The sequence below is a fragment of the Dromiciops gliroides genome, chromosome 1 (genome assembly GCF_019393635.1).
Source record: "Dromiciops gliroides isolate mDroGli1 chromosome 1, mDroGli1.pri, whole genome shotgun sequence".
NCBI lineage: Eukaryota > Metazoa > Chordata > Mammalia > Microbiotheria > Microbiotheriidae > Dromiciops > Dromiciops gliroides.
In genome coordinates this window covers 75,561,408-75,586,788 of record NC_057861.1, presented here as the reverse complement: position 1 = coordinate 75,586,788, position 25,381 = coordinate 75,561,408, and the positions used below count along the sequence as shown (strand labels likewise).

Genomic DNA, 25,381 nt, shown 5'->3' with positions numbered 1-25,381 from the left:
TTTCTTTTCTTTTCTTTTCTTTTCTTTCTTTTTTTTTTTTTTTTGCGAGGGGCAATGAGAGTTAAGTGACTTGCCCAGGGTCACACAGCTAGTAGGTTCTCCTGAATCCAGGGCTGGTGCTTTATCCACTGTGCCACCTAGTTGCCCCCTCATTACCTATATTTTGTTTTTTGTTTGTTTGTTTGTTTGTGGGGCAATGAGGGTTAAGTGACTTGTCCAGGGTCACACAGCTAGTAAGTGTCAAGTGTCTGAGGCTGGATTTGAATTCAGGTCCTCCTGAATCCAGGGCTGCTGCTTTATTCACTGTGCCACCTAGCTGCCCCCACCATTACCTTTAAAAAAAACAAACCCACAAAACTAGCCTGTTTGGTGTGAAATTGTTGCTCCTATGACGCCATCAATTAAAATATAATCTATTTCATGTGATAGAATATTATTATGCTATGAGAAACTGAATATGAGGAATTCAGAGAAAAATGGGAAGACTTGTATGAAGTAAACAGAACCAGAACAACATATATAATTACATCATATACATCCCTCCTACCCCCCTCATTTGGGATTTCTCCATCATGCCCTACCCCTCTCTCTAAATTATCATTGAGAAATCTCATTATCTTGCCAGATCCAATCAGCCTTGTCACTCAAACCTTATCAGTACCCTCTGGCCCTCTGATTGGAAGGTAGAGTCATAAACTCCTCCATTTAAGGAAAGGGAACAGGACAGACATCTCCACAGACTTCTCCTTTCCCACTCAGCTGCACTCCTTTTGGAATTTTTTATCTTTTTACCATCTCTACTCCATCATCCACAGAAATACCTTTTTTCCCCTCTCCCCCCTCCTTTTGTGTATTTTCTTTCCCTATTAGATAGTAAGCTCTGTGAAGCACATTTCCTGACATAGTAAGGGCTTAACAAATGTTTATTGTCTATTGATAATTACTACAATAATATGAATGAAATCAACACTAAAAGGAAGTAAAATTCTGATTAGCTCTAATCCTGACTTGGTTCCTCAAAACTTCAACTCTTTCTTTCTACCTGCTTTACGGTATTTTTCTTTGACATTGAAGGGCTGGATTTTGGCTTTAATGTTCTTAGAAATTTTAATTTTGAGATTTCCTTCAGGAAGTGATTAGCGATTCATTCTATTTTCATTTTACCTTCTTGTTCTAATGTGTCTAATATGTTCTTTCACAATTCCTTAAGATTTAGGCTCTTCTTTTGGTCATGGATTTTATGTAGTCCAATGGATTCTTAAGTTGCGTTTCCTTCATCAGTTTCCCAGATGAGTTGTTTTTGACATCTTAAATTTTTTTTATTTTAAAAATCTTTTGACTTTGTTTTAATATTTCTTTTTGTTTCATGGAGTCATTAATTTCTCTCTTTCTTTTTTTTTTGGCAGGGCAATGAGGGTTAAGTGACTTGCCCAGGGTCACACAGCTAGTGAGTGTCAAGTGTCTGAGGCTGGATTTGAACTCAGGTCTTCCTGAATCCAGGGACTATGCTTTATCCACTGTTCTACCTAGTTGCCCCAAGTCATTCATTTCTTTTTGGTTCATTCTAATTTTCAAGGGATCTATAATTTGGAAAAGATTTTGTACCACTTATGCTAAACTGTTAATTCTTTTTTTCCATGTCTTTCTCTCATAGTATTCATTTCTCTTGCAATTCTTTTCTCTAATGCTCTCATTTCATTTATAAAATCTTTTTTTTTTTTTTTTTAGTGAGGCAATTGGGGTTAAGTGACTTGCCCAGGGTCACACAGCTAGTAAGTGTTAAGTGTCTGAGGCTGGATTTGAACTCAGGTACTCCTGACTCCAGGGCCGGTGCTCTATCCACTGCGCCACCTAGCTGCCCCCCATTTATAAAATCTTTTAAAAACTCTTGCTTCATTTCTTCCAGGAATTCTAGCTGGACTTGTACTCAATCTGTGCTTTGCTTTGAGGCTTTCCCTGTAGAGATTTTGGAGTCTTTCTCATCATCTAGGTGGGTGTCCCTGTCACCATAATAGCTCTTTATGGTGTGATTATTTTTTGTTTTCTCATTTGGACAGTATCTTAATTACTCTTTATAGATATCCTAAAAGCTTTATGATTCTTAGCATCTTCCTCTATCACTGCAGAGGCATTAAGTGGCCACATAGGGTTGAGGGCCATTTTGCATTTTTCTTTATTATGGCCAAATAATCCATCACTTAATCGCTGGCCTACTGATGATGAGCCTTTTTGTACTTAGCTAGGTTGGTCTCCAGAAAGCTGCTATACATTGTTGCTAGGACCATACTTAATGCCTCTTTCAGCATGGAAGAACCTGCCTAACAGAATTATGTTTTGCTAGTTAAGTCTTTAAGAATCATCTCCATGCCACAATGAGGCATGACACAAATATATTAAACAAAATAACCCACCAAATGAAATATAACAGCATATCAAAATATTGTTTACAAGCCAAGTAGTACTTATATAAGGAATGTATATTCAATAGTAGGAAAAAATCACTATAATAAGTCTTAGAAATAATAAAAATTATATAAAAAGCATAAAAGGAAAGGCCTTTGATAAAATGCATTATCCATTTACAAATTAAAAAAATTTACACACAAGTATAGAGATTTTCCTTAATATGAAAATGAGATTGAATTTAGAGAATATAGAATTCCATTGTATTTCTTATTTATTGATTATTTTTAATTTTTTTTGGTGGAACAATGAGAGTTAAGTGACTTGCCCAGGTTCACACAGCTAGCAAGTGCCAAATGTCCAAGGCCAGATCTGAACTCAGGTCCTCCTGAATTCAGGGCCGACACTTTATCCACTGTACCATCTAGCTACCCCCATTTGTTGATTATTTTTGAAAAGCATATCATTCAGGAGAACAAAACTTAGCTTTAAAGGTTCTTTGACAATAAATTATTTACCGTACATATATTAATTAGAAACCTGACAAATGCGATTGCTGAGTTTTATTCAACAATCACTTAAATATTAACATTAATCAGAGAATAGACCAGTGAGATGTTTGTTACTCACCTTAGATGTTCACCACTGTCATGGAGAATGTCCTATTCAGAGTCCCAATGGAGGAGGTATTCTCTATAGATGTCAAGGTTCTCCAGATACTGTTTATAGCTCAAACACTAGGGTTTCTTCAACGAGATCTAAAGGCCACTCAAAAGAGTTCAGGTAGAAATCCACAGAGGAAAAAAAAAGCAGATGAAGGATATATATTGTCAAGTTAATGACACTGTTGGCTAGGCTGTCCTCTGTGTTGGTCTATTACTGCACACATTTGGGATGGACCCTGTCAATGGATGATGAGCTAGAACCAGAAGCAAATGAAAATTCATGATGGATCACATGTAGGAGACTGTGAAGTATGCTCAGTGATTCCAAGCTTCTTTTTACTTAAAAGACTCTCTTTAATGCCAGTGTTTTCCTGGTGATGTCATATGACCGTGATTCATGGAATACTATGCTCTCAGAAGAATTAAAATTTCAGGCAATCTGAAAGGCATTTGAAAAACTCAAGCTGGATACTAGCAGGCTGTTGCATGTTAACAGGGATAATTTATGAGTGAGGAGCAATTATAAGAGACATCATCAAGAACATGAATAAGAAAAGAAGGTGGCCCCATTAAGATCCAAAAAGATCTTAACAGACTGAAAAAATTTGGCTGGCAGGGGGAATAACATGGTCAAACTCATGGTTAAGGAAAATCACTAGGGCAGAGGTACAGAAAATGAGTTAGAGTGGGGACAGACTTGAAGTGGGGAATCCAATTAGAAGGCCATTGTGAAAGTCCAGACAAGAGGGATGAGGACCTGAATTAAGGTAACAGTAGTGTGAGTACAGAGTATAGGACACGTGAGAAATATTGTAGGGAAAGAAATGAGATTTAGCAACTGATTAGCTATACGGGGTGAGCAAGAGGGAGGAATCAAGGATGACAATGAGGTTTTGAACCTTAGTAACGAGAAGGATTATGTTGAGGTGCCCACAACAATAATAGGGAAGTTCAGAAAAGGGGAAGGTTTTGGGTGAAAGATAATAAATTCTGTTTTGGCTATATTGAACTTGAAATGCTCATGGGACATCCAATTCAAAATGTCCAATAGGAGTTGGTAAAGCAGGACTGAAGCTCAGGAGAAAGACCAGGGATGGATATATAGATCTTGGAATCTTCTACATAGAAATGACAGATACATGGGTGTTGAGAGATCCCTAAGTGAGAGAATAAAGGGAGACAAAAGACAGAGATTTGGCTTAATGTGGTGTGTGTGATTTGAATGAAGACCCAGGAAAAGAGACTGGGAAGGATTTGACAGGCAGGAGAAGAACCAAGAGAGGAGTCACAAAAACACCAAAGGAGAGATCATGTATCTTCCCAATAGAATGCAAGCTCCTTGAGGACAGGGATCATTTTGTTTTTGTCTTTGTATCCCTAATGAAGGCTCAGTGCTTGGGGCACTTGAGTCTGTTGAAGGCTCAGTGCTTGAGGCACATGTTGAATCTGTTGTAGAGCAAATTCTTGCTCTAGTAGAGGTTGGGCTAGGTAGTTTCTGAGTTCCTTTCCAAAGTTAAGTTTCTGTAATTCTGTAATTTTGGGCTGAGGCATCAGAACCAAGGAAAGCCTGGAGTGCAGTCGCATTGCCACCATCTTTATCCACAGCCACTCAATCAATGAGCCTTCTCTTATCTAGTCTTCTTTTACAATAGCGTTCATATCAGTCTCCTCTTCAATATCCCCTAGCTCAAAGCTTCTTAAACTGTAGATCATGGCTCCATATGGGGCTACATAACTGAATGTGGGGGTTATGAAAAATTTGGCAACAATAAAAGGTTATGTATACCTATTTTATAAACCTATATACCTGGGGTCATGTAAAAATTTCTCAGGTGAAAAGGGGTCGTGAGTGGAAAAAGTTTAAGATGCTCTGTGCTAGCCTACATGGGGACAATAGCCTCCTAAGTAGCCTCCCCTCCTCTGCTCTCTACCCCTTACAATCCATTCTGTTTGATTAGTCCTTCAAAAGTGAAAGGTACCTCACTGACCACAGAATAAAATGCCCACTCCTTAGCCTAGCATTCAAGCTCCCCCTCCCTCTGGCCCCAATCTGCCTTTTCAGTCTCATCCCCCAACTATTTCCAATTACTCCCCAACACTTGTCACCCTTCACCCCAGCCAAAGTAGACTACTCATCCTCATTCTCCCAACCCTCACCCGCCCCAGCCAGTAGGCTCCTTCCTAGATTTGCACTTTAGCTTATGATATTCTCTCTTCTTCTACCCCTTTGCATATCTCCAACTCCAGATCCTCAAATGCCCATCTCCACTCTCATATCCTCCCTGCAGTCTTCACCCTAGCTCACAGTGAGGTCTCCCTCTCCTGGGGACTCCTGTAACACTTGGAATCTATGTGCATAATTTACCTCAATAAGGCAGGCAAACTAACACATATTATGTTAGAGAAAACCAGCGTGTTTAACATTTTAGCAAGAGTTATGCATTGTCTTGGGCTATTCTGAAGCTTTTTGTGTCTAATCTCCATCCAGCTCCACCCCTACCTCCAAGATTAGGGCCTGGGTCTGCTTATTTTGTGTCTTCCTCTGCTGGGCTAATGCTTTCCCCTCCAAGGTTGCCTTCCATCCATTCTGTCTGTACCTTGTATGTGTTGTCTCCCTTGTTAGAATGCAAGCCCCTTGAGGGCAGGGACAATCTGCTTTTTCTTTTTATCACCAGGGTTTAGCAGAATGTCAGGCATATAGTAAACAATAAATGTTTGTCTGACTGATTGATGGATCTGACAGGTATATCTAGCTTAGGGAAGATGATGGGGGAAATGAAACGGTCACAAAACCATATTCAGATCCTTGATTCAGATCCACTGGCAGAAAAGTTCCTAAAAATCACAGCTACCCAGAGCCAGAACTTTGCATGATGTCAGGAAAAACTTCCTAACAGTTAGACTGTCACAAGGTGGAATGGGTTGCCTAGAGAAGTGAGTTCCCCCTCCTTGGAAGTTTGGTCAATTTTACTATTTATTTGTACCCTTCATTGTGACAGCCCTCTGGTGTGACCTTTTCTCCTTCAGTTATCCCTCCCATACAGTGGTCCTCCCTTTTGTGTCATCCACACCTCCTTCCCTGTGGGGACCCCTCCAGAGTGACTTGTCACCCTCACACAATATGACCCTCTCCTCTAGCAGTGGCACCTCTCCCACCTGCAGAGTAATCTCTGTTTTATCCATCTTCTTCCTTTCACATTTGTCGTGCTCTGTGATCCTCCTGTTAAGTTCACAGTAGGCTCTTTGCAGCTGTTGGGGGGCAAAGAGGAAGGTTGGTTGAATCGGCCTGCTCTCTATGGGAAGCTCATGATGGGGGATCTGGGTTTGGAAGGCTCTGGATTTAAGGATCCTAGGTTTAGAAAATCTGACTTTAGGGGATCTTGGATTAGAGGGACCTAATGGAGGTACCTAGGAGTAGGGGGCTACATTGGTGTTTAAAGGGCCTGGGTTGTGAAGATCTGGGTTTTGGGAGAAATGCTGGGTTCTTGAGGACCATAGAATGGGGTACATAGCTTTGGGAGACTCACTCTGGGGAGAAGACACAATCATAAATGATTCTGAGGAGAAAGAGGAGCTAAAGAGACAAGTGACTATACAGGGACCTCAATGATTAATTCAAATTCTAAAGAAATATAGGCAGAAAAAAATGGAAGCAAGAGCAGATAACTGAGGATGAATGAAAAAGGATAGTATTGTCCTGTAAGAAGACCTTGGGGAGCAGCTAGGTGGCACAGTGGATAGAGCACCGGCCCTGGATTCAGGAGGACCTGAGTTCAAATCCAGTTTCAGACACTTAACACTTACTAGCTGTGTGACCCTGGGCAAGTCACTTAACCCCAACTGTCTCACACAAAAAAAGAAGAAGAAGAAGAAGAAGACTTTGGACAGGGGATGATGCATGGGATGAGTTGGGTAGGAAGGTAGAGGACAACAAAGCTGGCTTTGTAAGCTATTCTGTGGCCAAGAGTAGGATTAAGACCTAGGAAGGACTGCTGCTCTAGGTGGATGATGGTGGATAAAAGCAAAAAGGCAGAACTAGTCAGCCCTTATTTTTCTTTTGTTTTCTCTTTCAAGAAAAACAATCCTTATAGTTGGAAAAGAACAAAACAGAAAGGAATTGTGGGGAGAAGAAATTCAAGATAAGTGAGATGGTAAAAGAGAAGCCAATTTTCCTCAGTAAATTCAAGCCAATGCTTGGACTTTGTCCCATGGTACTGAAATAAATAACTGACAGAGGTGACTGCTGATGTACTGTGCATGATCTTTGAAAGATTTTGGAGGATGGCAAAGGTTGCTTAAAGAACTGGAAAATGGCAAAGTTGCCCCAATTTTCAAAAAAGAGAAGAGGGTGGAGTCTGTAAACTAAAGGACAATGAGCCTCATTCTATTCCTGGCACAACTTTGGAAGGGATGATTCTATTCCTGGCACAACTAAAGGGATGGTCTGAGAACATTTAAAAAGGGAAGAAAAATCACTCACTCACTCACACATACACACACACACAATCAGAATACAACAGGTTCAACAAGAACAGGTTATTCCAGACCAAGCCTCATTTCCTTTTCTAACAGAGTAGCTAGACTGGTAGGTAAGAGGAATATTGTAGACATAACATACTTAAGAAAGCATTCAGTGCATTATTTCACGTTATCTTTGTGGACAAAGTGGAGAAATGTGGGCTCATTGATAATACAAGGAGGGGAATTCAGAATTGGCTGAATGATTAGACTCAAAGAGTAGTCATTAATGGGCTCATGTCAACTTGAAGGGTGGTCTGAGAGGTCTGCTCTCAGTTCTGTGATATTCGATGTTTTTATCAATACCTTGAAGCCAGGAAAGGCATACTTATCAAATTTTCAGATGGCATGGAACTGAGAGGAATCTCTAATACAGTTGAGGATAAAATTAGGATTCATAAAGGTCTCAAGAGGTTAGAACAATGGGGTGAAGCAAATAAGATAAAATGTAACAGGGACAAATGTAATTTCCTACATTTTGGGTTTAGAAAGTCAATGTCACAATTACAGAATGGGCAAGCAACAACTGTATTAGAGTTCCTGTAAGAAAAGATATGGTTGGGGGTCTTAGTGGACTTAGTGACCAATAAGGGTAAAAAGTGGACATGGCCTCCACTATGTTAAAGCTCTCTTGCTCACGCTGCATTCAGAGAGTTCTGGCATACAAACTACAGGAACAGTCCTGCTCCAGTCTCCATGGACAGAATACATCAATACATCTCGTGATTAATTGTGATTGATGCCACCCTGACTGATTGGAAAGCATACAGAAAAGGCTGGTGAGAGCCCTGGAGAATAGGCTCTGTTGGTTCAATGGACTGGAGATATTTAAAGAAGAGACTTAGGAGGGAAGTGATTTTTTTTTGTTTAGTCATTTTTCAGTTGTCTGATTCTTTGTGACCCCATTTAAGGTTTACTTGGTAAACCTTTGCTAGCTGTGTGACCCTGGGCATCATTTCCTTCTCTGTTTCATTTTACAGAAAAGGAAACTGAGGCAAACAGGGTTAAGTGATTTGCTCAGGGTCACACAGGTAGGAAGTATCTGAGGTCACATTTGAACTCAGGTCAGGTCTTCTTGATGCTGGGCCTGGTGCTGTAGCCACTGTACCACCTAGCTGCCAAGGTAGGACATGGTATCTGCCTTCATGTATCTGAAGGATTGTCATGTATAAGAGGTGCCAGATGGGCTTCTTGACCCTAGGAAGGCAGAATTAGAGATAATGGATGGAAGCTGTAGATGAATTGATGTAGGCTTGATGTATGAAAACATGTCCAAAGAATTAGAATTGTTCAAAAGTGAAATGGCTGCTTCAGGAGGTAGCGGATTCTCCCTCTCAAGAAGTTTTAAAGTGGCAGGTGGATGCTTGGGGATGCTGTTGAGGGGATTCATGATAAAGTAAGGGGTCTACTAGATACCCTCTGATGACTCTTCCAATTGGGACTCAGTGGGATTGGGAACCTATATTGGGAATTTGTTTGGGTGGGGCATGGTTTTGAGGGACCATGGGGTTAGCATCCTGTTCATATTAACCTCCTTTTGACATCGTTCCTGTTCCTTCTGTAGCTCCCGCACATTGGCAGCCATTCTGTAAGAATGGAAAGGGGAAGTGAGGGTGGTGGTTTCCCCCAGTCTTTACCTCTATGCACTCTAGCCTTCACTTGCACCCTGAGACCCACCCCAATGCCTCTCATCTAATACCTGAAATGGCCTCCCTCTCCCCACCCTTCCCTTTCCCAAGGGCACCGCTTGGTTTCTGCTTCCTTCTGCTTCTGGGCTTCTTGGGCCCGACGTTCCTGCTCAGCCTCCATCTTCTTCAGCATGGTGTCTGTGAGACTAATGTCCCAGGACCTCAAGACATCTACCACAGCATCCAGGGAGGCTACCTACACATGAAGTATACAGGAAAGACATGAATACATGCAGGTGGGTATACACGCCTATGTTAGGGAACCTGGAAAATAGAGAGGTCAAACATTTTTACCTCCATTTCATTTTGTTTTGTTTTTTGGCAGGGCAATGGGGGTTAAGTGACTTGCCCAGGGTCACACATCTAGTAAGTGTCAAGTGTCTGAGGCCGGATTTGAACTCAGGTACTCCTGAATCCAGGGCCGGTGCTTTATCCACTGCGCCACCTAGCTGCCCCCTTTACCTCCATTTCTAGATAAAGAAACAGGCTCAAAAAAAGAGAATAACTTTCCAAAGCTAGAATGTCTGATCCAGAATGAAAAACCCTGGCATCCTAATTCCAGATCCAACACTCTTTCTATCATACCATACATCATCATAGTCATTAGAATGTGCATCATTGCAAGTTTATGTTATCACTCCAGAAACATTCTGATACTTTACTGAGATATGGAGGTAATCCTGGACCCTCTAAGGTGATGGTACTAGATCAGTAGCCCTGGCAGGTTCTACCTAGTGGAAAAGATTTGAGGACAATTCCAGCTAAGTGTGTAGGGTTTGGTGCAAGCTGATAAATTCCTTGGCCACGGTAGCCCCCAACATAAAGAAAATCACACACTGAACTCCAGTACATATGCCCTACCCCTTTAGCTTACACATTGATCAGGGTCGAGGGGCAAAAAAAATGGTGGCAGAGAGGGCTAAGAATCACATGGTATTTATTTGTTTATTTATTTAGTGAGGCAATTGGGGTTAAGTGACTTGCCCAGGGTCACACAGCTAGCAAGTGTTAAGTGTCTGAGACCGGATTTGAACTCAGGTCCTCCTGACTCCAGTGCTCTATCCACTGCACCACCTAGCGGCCCCCAATCACATGGTATTTAGACCCTTTAAAAACATTAATTTAACTGTTGGTACTATCAATGTGAACTCCATTTCCAACTTGCTGACACCATTGGGAGAACTGAACCACATGAATATTGACATTTTTGCTACAGATGAAGACAAAGAATCTGCAACTAAATGGAAATGTTGCTCACAGGTTGTCCTTAGACAAACTGGAAAAGTTGGTTTCTTCATGCACCCAGAGGCAATAAGAAACATCATTTTATAAAATGATTTGTCATCTCGTATTTCAACATTCCAGCTAAACATAAGCAAAACAGTACAGAAATTCTAGGAATGACTTAATAAAGTCCTCCAAACTAAGTCAACACATACTCAATAACTTCAAAGTGAAAGTGTGCATACAGAAGGGCAGTGAAAAATATGAGTTAGGATTAAAAAAACAAAGGGGCCCAAATCTTATAGATTATTAAGTATCATGGATGCATATCACACATGCTTAAATTAAAAAAAAATTTACTTCATTGTTTATGTTGTTGTTGTTCAGTCATGTTTGACTCTGTGACCCCATTTGGGGTTTTCTTGGCAAATATACTAGAGTGGTCTGTCATTTCCTTCTCCAACTCACTTTTTTTTTTTTTTTGTAGGGCAATGGGGGTTAAGTGACTTGCCCAGGGTCACACAGCTAGTAAATGTCAAGTGTCTGAGACCGGATTTGAACTCAGGTACTCCTGAATCCAGGGCCAGTGCTTTATCCACTGAGCCACCTAGCCGCCCCCTCTCCAACTCACTTTATAGATGAGTACCTGAGGCAAATAGAGGTTAAGTGACTTGCCCAGAGTCACACAGTTAGTAAATGTCTGAGGCCAGATTCAAACTCATGAAGATGAGTCTTCATCATTCCAATCACAGCACTCTATCTATCACACTACCTAGCTGCCCCCACATATACTTTCTTCAAGAAGAGAGTCAGAAGGAAATGGATGTGATAAGCACTGAATCATACAATGAAAAATGAAACTGTCCATATTTTTTAACACATGGGATAACTGTAGATACGGCAATCATTGTTTCTCACATGCAGCAGTTCATTTCCTATCACCATGGCTTTAAACAGGTGCTCCTTAACACCTGGAATGCAATCCCTTCCTTCCCTCCATCTCATAGAATCCCTCTTCCTTCAAGACACTGTTCAGCCCTTCTTGATTTCCCGCTTCTCTGTCACATGTCAGCCCTACATTTTCTTTCTTTTGCCCATTGTCCTTGTGCCTCTGATTCTTTTTAGTTCAGCCTAAGTCCTGAGTGGGGTTCACCTGAGGTCCCCTTCCTTCCTCTCAGTCTATCTCTTTTAGACTGTGTCTCTTTAAGAATTCCAGGGCATGACTCAATTACACCTTCTGGCTCAAAGACTTCGGTATTCCTAATATTCAACCCCCTATTATACTAACAAGATTTGAATTGACTGGCTGCCTTTTGAGGGGCATAAGTTGCTACCTTGGGTATTGAATTTCTTCCCAGCTCAGGAAGATACAAAGTTATCCTAGAATCAAAATTGGAAGGTGGAATTTTATATCACTTTTTTTTTTTTTGCAGGGCAGTGGGGGTTAAGTGACTTGCCCAGGGTCACACAGCTAGTAAGTGTCAAGTGTCTGAAGCCAGATTTGAACTCAGGTACTCCTGAATCCAAGGCTGGTGCTTTATCCACTGCGCCACCTAGCCGCTCCCTATATCACATTTTTTTAAAAAAAGCTCTTTGGAGAAGAACTCCAGGAGACAGTTGAAGAGAGCTGCTGGAGATGGAAGACACTTTCCAAGAGGCTGACTCTAAGCCTTGTAGTAGCCAGAACCTTTTCCTTTCCCTGGTCCACAACTTGGCTTATTAAGAGAAACCAACAGGACATTGCTGCCAAACTAACTGGTTGGAAGGCATCCAGGAAAGGGTGGTGAGAGCAATGGAGAATAGGCCCTATTGGTTCAATGGACTGGGGATCTGAAGAAGAGACCTAGGAGGGATGTAATTTTTTATTGTTCAGTCATTTTTCAGTTGTGTCTGATTTTTTGTGACCCCATTTTGGCAAGGAAATTGCTAAGAAAACCCCAAATGGGGTCATGAAGAATTAGAAGTGACTGAATGATAACAATAGAAGGCTGGCCTGGCTTGTATTTGCATAATGCTTTTAATGATGAAAAATTACTCCTTGAAAAAAAATTCTCAGCACCAATATACTCCCAGTTTTTAGATTATATGTTAAATTTCCTGGTAATGCTCTAAATGGGAGATTCTTATCCAATGATCAGTGCGTTATATTACAGAATGAAGTTAATTATATCAATATTGAAATTCTCGGGGGCAGCTAGGTGGCACAGTGGATAAAGCACTGGCCCTGGATTCAGGAAGACCTGAGTTCAAATCCAGTCTCAGACACTTGACACTAGTTCTGTGACCTTGGGCAAGTCATTTAAACCTCATTGCCCTGCAAAAAAAAAAGAAAAGAAAAGAAAAGAAATTCTCAATATAAATAAACCCAAAAGATATGAGGAAATTGTCATAAAATTGAACTTACAGGTACAGGTTCTCCTTGGAGAAGCAAATAAAAGAATTGATGGAATTGTTTTTTACCATACGTCTGAAGCATCAAGAAACACCATTTCATGTAATACTTTGGCATCTCACATTTCATCTTGTCTGAATAATTATAATAATTCCAATTCAATTGAGCAAATTTTTATCATCCTAACTGATGTCCCTGCTTCCAGGCCCTACTTTATTCAATCCCATTTTTCCTTTTTTCTAAAAAGAATGTTTTATGAATGCTTTTTAGGAGAGATCCTGATTAACCTGATGAGTCCCTGAATTAGCTTGATGAGATTGCACAGTGTGGACTTTTGTTGGAAGGGGTATGACTCATGAAGGTAGACCAGTACTATAATTCCTTGCTGAGATGACAAAGAATTCCTCTAGGGGCAGCTAGGTAGCTCAATGGATAGAGCACTGGCCTTGGACTCAGGAAGACCTGAGTTCAAATCCGGCCTCAGACACTTGACACTTACTAGCTGTGTGACCCTGGGCAAGTCACTTAACCCCCATTGCCCCACCAAAAAAAAAAAAAAAAGAATTCCTCTAATTGGTCCCTGATGACTGGGGATGGCTAAAAGATGATTGGTTGGAGGCGGCTAGGTGGCGCAGCGGATAAAGCACCAGCCCTGGATTCAGGAGTACCTGAGTTCAAATCCGACCTCAGACACTTGATACTTACCAGCTGTGTGACCCTAGGCAAGTCACTTAACCCCCATTGCCCCGCAAAACAAAACAAAACAAAAAAAAGATGATTGGTTACTGAGAATCAGGAGAAATGGACTGGTCAAATTAGCCGTCCCCATTCTGTGGTCTACAAAAGCAAGTTGTGAAACAGCTTGCCCCTTTTACCCATTTTCCTTTTTGTGTGCTTTTTCCTCCTTGGCTTTGTAGACCAGAATGCAGCAAGGATGAATAGAGGGAATTTTCACCCCTTGAAGTAGCAGAAATGGATGGCTTTCAAGAGAAGCACATGGCAATCAGATCAGTCTTGCCTAGGAAAGCCTGAGATGGGTCTTTCTGGACCTCCAATTCCTGGATGCCTTTTATTGTTCTGTTTCTTCTCCTGAGCACAGATTAAAGACTAGTGACCCTGAGAATGGTCATTTCCAGTCTTAAGGGTTACCTCATGAATAATCTTGAGTTTGAATTCTAAAGTTTGAGAGTTCATGGATTTGAGCCAGGAACTGTCCACCCAGAGGGAGATTTCCTTCACAGAACATTTGTTAGAGAAAGAAGAGGGCTTCCATTGGATCACCCTGCATCTAGAAGACCAAAACCAGGACATGGAGGTGGCAATCTGGATCCTGCCAACCGTTTACGATATTGTAATGAGTCACTTAGTATGCCTGAGGTGAAAGGGGAATATTTATTTAGCAGTGCCTGCAAGGGTCTTTTTTTTTTTTTTTCTGATCATGAGACAGGGTGGTGTTTCTAATCAGTCTAATAAGCTGTTTGAGTCTTTTATGTTTCTATATTTGTTCATGGATTCCTGTATATCTTTTACATTTTATGCAGTTTCATCAGTGAGTGGAATAAAAGTTGTTACCTACCCCATACCCTATGCCTTTATTGTACACTTAGTGCCTGTGAAGGAATTGGCAACCTGTATTCTACATTTGGGGAGACCATACTTTAGAGACTTTCTTTTAGAGACCTTTGGGGTCCTGCCTTCAGGAGTGAACTTCACCTATATGAGGCCTGGGTCCTTGGGAGAAGTGGGCCATAAGGGACATTTACATTTCTATCATTTCTCAATCCTCCCAATCTCAGAAAAATTCCACTGTGTAACAAAGAATCACAGAGTTTTAAGAATTGTAATGGGGGGCAGCTAGGTGGTACAGTGGATAGAGCACTGGCCCTGGATTCAGGAGTACCTGGGTTCAAATCCGACCTCAGACACTTGACACTTACTAGCTGTGTGACCCTGGGCAAGTCATTTAACCCCCATTGCCCCGCAAAACAAAACAAAAACCAAACCGAAAGAAAGAAACAAACAAATACATTTGCTGGATTTAACATGATTTCTCATAAACATTTGTGGTCAACCCTGCTTGTATGTTACTCAGTGTCTCTTTGTTTGTGGTATGAGGTTGAAATCAGAGCCATTATTGAGAAAGGGACCTTTCCTAGTGAAGGACTGTGCTCTAACTCCAATCCATTGTTGTTTTTTTTTGTTGTTATTGTTTTTGTTTTTTAGTGAGGCAATTGGGGTTAAGTGACTTGCCCAGGGTCACACAGCTAGTAAGTGTTAAGTGTCTGAGGCCTGATTTGAACTCAGGTACTCCTGACTCCAGGGCCGGTGCTCTATCCACACCTAGCTGTCCCTCCAATCCATTGTTTTTGTTTTTGGGTTTTTTTGGTGAGGCAATTGGGATTAAGTGACTTGCCCAGGGTCACACAGCTAGTAAGTGTCAAGTGTCTGAGGCCGGATTTGAACTCAGGTCCTCCTGAATCCAAGGCCAGTGCTTTATCCACTGCGCCACCTAGCTGCCCCTCCAATCCATTGTTAAGAGTTTTGCTTTCTAACTGGGGGCATAAGTATGAGCCATTTCATAATTTCCCCTATAAGTGTAGAATTGCTATGAATTTGGGCCTTATATTAAAAATCTACCTTACAGATGTGAATCAAAGTTGGATTTGTGGGAGTTCATCTGGGGTCAACATTTTTTCCCCTTTCTTTTTCATTTCCCCTCCCTCCCATACTGCCCAAGACCTTGTGATATCAATATTTCTAGGGTTTATTTCTCATCTTGAGTTTTAAAACAAATTTTGTTGTTATAATTTTACAATCTATTATTTGTTTTATTACTTGAGTTGGAATCTGAATTAAGCCTGATCATATCTAATTTTGAGAATTTTATATATCAATTGTTATGAATGCAAATATTAATGTACATAAGGGTTTACTGATCTTTGGCATAGACACTGTATATGGAGGGACTGAGGATATTATGAAAGTTTTTTATTTATTTTTTTGTTTTGTTTTTGTTTTTTGGTGAGGCAATTGGGGTTAAGTGACTTGCCCAGGGTCACACAGCTAGTGTTAAATGTCTGAGGCCGGATTCGAACTCAGGTATTCCTGAATCCAGGGCCGGTGCTCTATCCACTGCACCATCTAGCTGCCCCTTATTATGAAAATTTTGAAGAACAATGGGAGTTAGGGGACAGTAGGATAATCACCTAGGATGGGGGTTAATACAAACCACTATAGATGTGCTGTGTGAATTATCAAAGTCATGTGAACATAAAAAGTTACCAGAAAAAAAAAGGGAAAATAGATCCACTAATGCACTGTTGGTGGAGTTGTAAACTGATTTAGTCATTCTGGAAAGAAATCAGGAACTATGCCCCCCAAATTATTAAACTGTACATACCCATTGAGTTCTAAATACTAGGTCTATATGCCAGACAGATCAAAGAAAAGAGGGAAAAGATCCATATGTACAAAAATATAGCAGCACTTTTTGTGGTATCAAAGAGTTGGAAACTGAGGGGGTACTCTTCAACAGGGGAATAGCTGAACACGTTATATGATGAAATACTGTTTTGATGCAAGAAATGATGGAGGAGATGGTTTCAGAGAAATTTGAGAAGACTTGTATGAACTGATGTAAAGTGAAGTAAGTAGGACCAGGAAAACAATGTATACAGTATCAACAATATTGTAAAGATACACAACTTTGAAAGATTTAGGAACTCAGATCAACACAGTGACCAACCAAAATCCCAGAAGACTCATGGTGAAAAACACTACCTACTTTCTGATAAAGGGGTGAAAGGCTCAGAGCACAGAAAGAGACTTGGGGGGGCGCAGAATGGCCAATGTAGGAGTTTGTTGTGTTTGCTGTTAGGATGTAATCTCCTTGAGGTAAGTGAATGTCTTTTTTCCCCTTCCCCCTCTTATATTTGGCAACTAGGCAGCACAGTGGATAGAATGCTGAGCATGCCTCAGACATTTATTAGCAGTATAATCCTGGACAAGTCACTTAGCTTATCTACCTCAGTTTCCTGAACCATAAAATGGTATATTACATCTACCTCATTGGGTTGTTATAAGGATGGAATGTGATCATATTTATGAAGTGCTTAGTATGCTGTCTGGCCCGTAGAAGGTAGTTCATAAATGCCTATTCCCTTCCCCTATTTGTATTTTTTGCACTTAGCATAGTTTCTAGCACATAATCACTGCTTAATTAGAGGCTTGTTTCCTTCCTTCCTTGACTATACTTGTTTATAAAATAAGGGTTTGGGATGGTTTTTTTTCTCCCTCAGTGGGGAGAATGGGGATTTATGGGAGAGGAGGTGGGAGGAAGAGAAGGAAGACTTTCACTGAATGAAAAAAATTTATGAAAAAAAACTTATTTTTAAAGAAAAGAAAAGCTAAGAGGCAGTAGAATCAAGGCTAGGGACAGCAGCGGGCCAAGGTTGGTGCTAGAGGAATTAAAATGAGGATGGGGTCTTCTCTAGAAGTCTCAGTCTGGGCTTAGAAAGAAAACGTGAGCCCAAGGGTCTAGAAGGGGAGCCTACACTCATGGTTGAGTGGATGGAAAGACTGGCAATCAGGTTTATTACTTTATATGGAGGGGTAGACATCCTGGTAGGGGGTGGAGGGGGGGCAATAGGGTAATTCATATCCACACCTGCTCTGGAGTATTTCCATCATCTGCATAGATTCGTGGATCTGATCCATGCTGCAAAAGCATCTCCACTGCAGCCAAGTGTCCACCAAAGGCAGCTCTATACAGAGGGGTCCGACCAAAGGCTCCCTGGGTGGGAAGAGACTCCCTGAGTAGGGCCTCCTCAACTACTTCCCTCTTTTCCCCTCATCCAGGACACCTCTTTTCCCTCCCTCCCGGGATTCCCTAAGCCAAAGGCCCTAGGCCTTCCTAAGTGAGGGCTACTCTTCTTTCCTCCCTCCTTTCCTTCCTTCCTTCCTTCCTTCCTTCCTTCCTTCCTTCCTTCCTTCCTTCCTTCCTTCCTTCCTTCCTTCCTTCCTTCCTTCCTTCCTTCCTTCTTCCTTCCTTCTTTCCTTCCTTCTTCCTTCCTTCCTTCCTTCCTTCCTTCCTTCCTTCCTTCCTTCCTTCCTTCCTTCCTTCCTTCCTTCCTTCCTTCCTTCCTTCCTTCCTTCCTTCCTTCCTTCCTTCCTTCTTCCCTCCCTCTCTCCCTCCCTCCCTCCCTTCCTTCCTTCTTTCCTCCCTCCTTCCCTCCCTTCCTTCCTTCCTTCCTTCCTTCCTCCCTCCCTTCCTTCCTTCCTCCCTTCCTTCCTTCCTTCTTTCCTTCCTCCCTCCCTCCCTTCCTTCCTTCCTCCATCCTTCCCTCCCTTCCTCCCTTCCTTCCTTCTTTCCTTCCTCCCTCCCTCCCTCCCTTCCTTCCTCCATCCCTCCCTCCCTTCCCAGGACTTCTTGGGCCAACACTACCACACCACCATCTACTACCCCTATTGTCTCATCACCAGAACTCTCTAAGCTAGGGCCCTTAGCTTCCTTGCTTGTATTCACTTCCTTATCTTCCTCTAAGTCCCCCTCTCCCTCCATACCTTGCAGTTGGGGTGGGCACCGTTCTCTATGAGGAACTTGATGGCAGCAGGATGGCCTCCTCCTGAAGCCTCTGATAGTGGGGTGTTCCCATTTGCATCTGTGCATTCCACCATGGCCATGTGGCTCTTCAGCCTCACTGCTTTCCCCCGGTCATCACGGCCCACGCCCTCCCGGGTCAGCACGTCCCCTACCTCCACAAAGACCCACAACATGCCCAGTGACACAAAGGGAGTGACAGGAGAAAACATGTCCAGGGGCCATATGGGCATAAGTGCTCATGTGACACAGCCTGGAGACACACAAGTGGGGTGACAAAAGGACATATTCCTCAGTGACATGCCTAGGGATTAGTGGATAATAAAGTTGCAATGGGTAACATGCAGAGGCACACAGACTGGGATATACATTGGGTATGTGTGAGGAGACCAGGACAGGAAGAGACCTGGATGACCCATACAGGGGTCAGGTCTAGGGGAAGCAGGGGACAAGTGCAGAGACAATCCTCTCTCTTAATGTTTCAAGTTCTGAGGTCTATCCTCTATCTGACCCAGGAGTAAATACTCTCATGTCTTCTGCCTGTTCTTCTAATGGAACATTGGGTACCATGAAAGTATATGGAAGCTGGGACACTGGTCTGAGGATAGGAGACCACCCTTAAGGCAGCTTTGGGAAGACTTCTGAAGCTCATGGAGCCATGGTTATATCCTCTCTGAGCTCTGCTTTGGATTCTGAGGTATCCCTTGGAATAAGCTAGACAAGTATTTGGGAAATAGGTGTCAACATGCCCCTGCTGCCAGTCCCTACACCTGACTTCATTAATGATTATAACTTTGTTCTGGTCCTTGATGAATCCTCAGTGACCCCTTTGTTGACCATTTTGGCTCTATTCTTATCCCTGGATAACCCAGCAGTTTACCTTGGCTGACCTCTTGCTGACCTTGAACTGACCTATGGATGAGACCCCTCACTCATGCTTGGAATACCCCATGCTGACCTCTTTCAGCACAGCCTTCATTTCCTCTACATCTCCCTCAAATGCAGCTTCCAACATCCGTTTCCGCCGCTTCTGCTCCTCCAGCCGCCTTCGACGTTGCTCTTCCTCCTTCTCACGCTCCCGTCGAGCCTGTTCCTGCTCACGCTTCACCATAGCCAGGAAGGCCTAAGAGCCAAAGTGTGGTTTCCTCTCATCTCTCGGTGTACCAGCCCCCAAAAGTCAACTTTAGGAGAAATGTGGCAAATACAGATTGCAGGTTGCTGACCCCTGGTCACTGTGACAAAGGTCACTGTGGACCATCCATCTAGTATGGGGTCCTACCTCTTTTTGCAGCTGGTCCATCAAGGCTGTGTATTCTTCCCGCTCTTTCATTCGACGGGTTCGTTCTTTTCGTGCTAGGTGCCTCCTGTAGGCACACTGAATGGTGATTGCTGCTCGATCTTCCCGGGAAGGACCTGTGGTGGAGATGAGGGAGAAATGAGAACCCAAAGAAGAAGATGTGTGTATACACATATTATATACATGAACATTGAGCATGTGTACACACACACACACACACACACACACACACACACACACACACTCCATTATTAGTCTCTGCTGAGTTTTAGGACATTTCAAAAGCAGATTTCCCAGAGTCATTCCAAACTCAATATGTCTAAAATTTAACTCATTAATGTTTCCCTTAAACCTTCTAGTAATTCTAGAACCCTCCTTCAAATTTCCCTGTATCCATTGAAGGCACCACCATCTTTGTGGTCACCCAATTTTATATGGTATTTATTTGGTATTATCCTAGACTCCTTCCTTTCCTTTGTTCTACGTATCTAATCAGTTGACAGATCTTGCCATTTCTACATTCAAAACATCTCTCATATTCAACCCCTTCTCTCACACACCTACCATTTTAGTTCAGGACCTCTTGCCCAGATTATTACAAAAGCCTTCCAGTTAGTCTCCCTGCCTCCAGTCTCTCACTACCCCCTTCTTTTGTACAAACACTTTTCTTTTTTTTAAGTGAGGCAATTGGGGTTAAGTGACTTGCCCAGGGTCACACAGCTAGTAAGTGTTAAGTGTCTGAGGCCGGATTTGAACCCAGGTACTCCTGACTCCAGGGCCGGTGCTCTATCCACTTTGACACCTAGCTGCCCCTAAGCACTTTTCTTTAAGCACAGGTATGACCATGTGACTCCTCTACTGAATCAACTCCAGTAGCTTCCCTATTGCTTTTGAACTCTATTTAGCTTTTAAAGTGCTATATGACCTGGTCTCTGCCTATCTTTTCAAGCCACTGGACACTTCTCTGCCCCCTACATACAGTAATCTATCCAAATTGGCCTTCTTCATACACATTCTACCTCCTATTCCCAGGCCTTTGCATTGACCACTCCCCTGAAAGAGATACATTCCTTTTACTTACTCTGTCTCAGAGAGTCCTTCCCTTCCTATAAGGCTCAGTTTAGGTACCATCTTTTCCTGATCCCAACTGCTAGTGCCGTCCCTCCCAAACTACCTTGTATTTGACTATTCTGTATAGAATTGTATTTATTCACCTTATAGTTATACTGAATGCATGTACAGAAGTAGTTATTTATTCTTTTTATGTTTATCCTGTATAAATTTATTTATATCTTGTCCCCTCCATTAAATGTAATCTTCTGGTGAGTTGTTATTGCTTTATTCTTTGTACTTTCCTTCTCCTCCCTGTCCTGCTCCTGGTTTTTAGGATTTAAAAAACATGCAGCTTTTACTAAGCCTTGCTGACTCATCCTGAAACTTCCCTCAGTGCCTGAGGCCTTCTGGATTTGGGACAGCCTACCACTCCTACTGTCTGCTCACTTTGGAATCTCCTTCTCAGCTACGGTGTAGTGGAAAGAGAAGTAGGCCTGGAGTCAGGAAGACCTGAGTTCAAATGGTTCTAGCCGTGTAACCCTGGGCAAGTCACTTCACCCCAGTCTGCCTTAGTCTCCTCAACCGTAAAGTGGGGATAATAATAGCACCTACCTCCCAGGGTTGGTGTGAGTATCAAATAAGTTAACATTTGCATGGTGCTTAGCATGGTTCCTGGCATATACTACATACTTAATAAATGCTTGTTTCCTTCCTTCTTTCAGAAAGGCTGCCCTCCCCTTTCTCTCATTGGTGAGTTCCTCCTGGAGCTTCCATTACCTGGAAGGGCCCAGTCCTGCTTGTCAGCTTTCACACTCCCAGCCCAGTTCCTAACTTTCTGAACTTCAAAACCAAGTTCCTCACTTGCACTTTTCTTCTCCTCAGTTCCCTTCCCCGACTTTTCAACTTCCTTTTGTGTGTTATCTTCCCCCATTAGAATGAAAGCTCCTCCAGAGCAGGGAGTATATTTTTTTTAATTGCCTATATTTGCTTAGCTCAGTGCCTAGCACATAGCAAGCACCTAAATGCTTCCTCCCTTCCTACTTGAATAATTCCATCTTCTGCCTATTGCTGTTTCTCACACTTTCCTCTTGGTTGGCTCAGTGTTAACAAGCCAGCTTCACTGTACATCTTATATAAGAGGCACGGTCAGTTAGTTGGTCAGCAGGTATTTATTAAGTGCCTATTAATGTGCTAGACACTGTGCTAAATGCTTTATAGATATTATCTTGGTCTCAGAGGGAAGTCAAAAGATGGAGGTCTGAGAAAGGCTTCTTGTAGAAGATGGGACTTCAGCTGAGATTTGAAGGAAGGCAGAGAAGCTAGGAGGTAGAAGGGAAGAGAGAGTATTCCAGGAATGCAGGACGGTCAGTAAAAATGCTCAGAATTAGGAAAGAGGATGTCATAGGCCGGTACCACTAGATTGCAGAGTATGTGGAGGGGAATAAGATGTAGAAGATTGGAACAGTAGGAAGGGTTATGAAGGGCTTAAAAACCAAACGCAAGGTTTTGTATTTGATCCTGGAAGTAGTAAGAAGCCACAAGAGTTTACTGAATTAGGAGGTGATATGGTCAGGTCTGCACTTTAGGAAACTGGGTAGCTGAATGGAGAATAGATCATATTCCTGGAGTCAGGAAGACCTGAGATCAAATTTGATCTCAGACACTTACTATTGTGAAAATGGGCACCTGGATTTGCTTGAACCCTTCAGCTATCCAGGTAACCAGAACTGTATAAGGACTGTTTTGTACACACCAAAAATCCTTTTCATGACAAAGAGTAAACCTAGCTGGAAGTTCAGTAACTCTCAAGTCAATCGAAGACTTATCTGACTTATGTGACTATGAGTATGGACCTTATCTTCAGCTATAATTCTTTTTCTTTTTGAAGAGATCTCCTCATCAAGACTTTGAACTAAACTGTCTATCACCAAGAATGCTTTCTGGAAACACACACACACACCATCTCCCTTTTTAAGCCCATCTTTTCTCCAAATTCCTTACCTGTGTTTGGTGTTATATTCAGCAATAGGCTGGAGAGCACCCATGATCATGTTTGATTTTCTTCCCTGCTTAATAAAACCTTTCTTTTAATTTTTATAGACATTATCTTTCTCTGGCTTTCCTTCCCTTTTAGGAAGAAAGGGATTTAAATCTCAAGAATTGGCCTCTGTGTTCACTGGTCTTCCCCTTTGGGGAGAGATCTAAATTTCATTAAGAGAGCATTTGCCTCAGTTTACACTAGCTATGTGATCCTGGGCAAGTCCCTTAATCGATTTGCTTCAGTTTCTCCCATCCCATCTGTAAAATGAGATAATGATAGCACCTCCCTCTCAGGGTTGTTGTGAGGATCAAATGAGATATAGGACACTTAGCCTAGTGCCTAGCACATAGTAAGCACCATATAAATATTAGCTATTATTCTGTTTTGGAGTAAAGAAAGACTTGAGGCAGAGACCAATCAGCAAGCTGTTGTAATAATCTAGTTGTGAGGTTATGAGGGCCTGCTCAGACAAACAGAACTACGAAAAATTTAAGAAGCCAAGGTCACCTATTGCATCTTGGACCATCACCAGTCATCTTGACCTTTGTCTTGCCCCTGAACTTTGATGACTCTGGAGGAGAGAGCGAGCCTGATGACTTTACACAGCTCTGCCTCACTTAAATCCAATTCATGGGCAAGTCAAGACACCAGGCTTATGATGTCATTGGTCCTCTTCAAGAATGAAGGATGAACAACAATATGAGGGCCTGTACCAAGGTGGGGACAGTGTGTCAGAGGAGAGAATGGGACATATAGAAGAGATATTATGAAGGTAGAAAAACAAGACTTGACAACTGAATGGATATGGGTGGAGAAGGTGAGAGTGAGGAATTAAAGATTACACCTTGGCTTGTGAGCCTGGGAAACTGGGAGGTTGGTGGTACCCTCAAAAGTGTTAGAGAAATTGGGGGCGGCTAGGTGGCGCAGTGGATAAAGCACCGGCCCTGGATTCAGGAGTTCCTGAGTTCAAATCTGGCCTCAGACACTTGACACTTACTAGCTGTGTGACCCTGGGCAAGTCACTTAACCCCCATTGCCCCACAAAAAAAAAAGTGTTAGAGAAATTAAGAAGTGGTGAAGGTTTAGAGGGAATGCTAATGAATTTGGACATGTTGAGTTTAAGAGGTCTAACATCAAGTTCAAGATATGTAATAGGTCGTTGGAGCTGGGAAATTAGAGCATGAGAGAGAGGTTAGAGCTGGACAAGAAGATCTGAGAGTTGTCTGCAAAGAGGTGATAGTTGTAACCATGGAAGCTGATAAGATCGTCAGGTGAAATAATATAGAAAGAAAAGAGAAGAGGGCCCATGATAGTAGTACAGGGGATCCAATGGTCCACACTCTTTATTAAGTGGTCATAGTCTTATTTCCCCTGTTATGGTGGGAGTAATATCCTAAGGTCCTACCCTATGCAGGTTAGGCTAGTTTTTCTTTCTTTTCTTTCTTTTTTTTTTAAAAACTTTTTTATTCATTTTGAATTTGAATATAAAAAGACCAAAAAAAAGCATTCCCACGTACACAGCACAACACAAAAAGAGGACTCAATATGAAACCATGACTCTCCAGTTCATAGTTTACTTAAAAATAAAAAAAACCAACTATGTAATAAATGCTATATGTTTTCAAAACTACCCTGCTTTTCTATGCTTCCTTCTGAGTTTCTTTTTTTTTTGGTTCTCTGCTGTGCACTTTTTATTTTTTTCTCCCTCCCTCATGCCACACTAGAAAAGGCCACCATTTGACACAGATATGTCTGTGTGTATATATGTATATACACACATGCATGCACACACACATATACATATATATGCATGTGTCTATATATGTGTGTCTATATATATGTATATGTGTGTAAAACCATACTATAAATACTTCATTATCAATTATTTTTCTGGAGGTGGATAGCATCTTCCTTCATAGGTCCTTTGTAGTTGATTTGAGTATTTATAACACTTCAAATAACTTAGTTGTTCACAGTTGTTCTTCGAAAAATATTGCTGTTACTGTATATGATGTTCTCTTGGTTCTGTTCACTTCACTCTTCATTATTTCATTTTAGAAAAACATGAAATGAGTAGGCTAGTTTTTCATTTAAAGTATTTGAAAATATCCTTGAGGCTTAATTGGCCCAAGGAAATAAGCTTTGAATCACTGACATAGCTTCCTGGTAGCCATTATACAAGGAATCAGGATTTCTTCCCTTAGGCTTTAAACCAGCAAAGCCAATAGAGAGGCAAGGCGGGTACAACCAACTAATTTTTTTTTTGTTTTTTTTGTTTTGTTTTGCAGGGCAATTGGGGTTAAGTGACTTGCCCAGGGTCACACAGCTAGCAAGTGTTAAGTGTCTGAGGTCAGACCTGAACTCAGGCCCTCCTGAATCCAGGGCTGGTGCTCTATCCACTGCGCCATCTAGCTGCCCCACAACCAACTAATTTTTGATGCTATATCCTTATTGCTTTAGCTAAACTAGTTATGCTTCTTTTTTTTGGTGAGGCAATTGGG

General features: G+C 41.9%; 1 protein-coding gene across 1 annotated transcript in view; it reads right to left on the bottom strand.

Annotated features, from left to right (window-relative positions):
• Nucleotides 1-25,381, bottom strand: part of IQANK1 (IQ motif and ankyrin repeat containing 1) — a 60,294-nt gene that overhangs the window by 18,223 nt on the left and 16,690 nt on the right. Inside the window, exons 3-9 of the mRNA XM_043991136.1 lie at nt 19,769-19,902; nt 19,448-19,612; nt 18,453-18,644; nt 17,557-17,682; nt 9,331-9,470; nt 9,118-9,172; nt 6,225-6,317 (exon numbers count right to left, since the gene is read on the bottom strand). Of these exons, the coding sequence (XP_043847071.1) occupies nt 6,225-6,317; nt 9,118-9,172; nt 9,331-9,470; nt 17,557-17,682; nt 18,453-18,644; nt 19,448-19,612; nt 19,769-19,902 (905 nt within the window). The remainder of the gene's footprint in view (nt 1-6,224; nt 6,318-9,117; nt 9,173-9,330; nt 9,471-17,556; nt 17,683-18,452; nt 18,645-19,447; nt 19,613-19,768; nt 19,903-25,381) is intronic.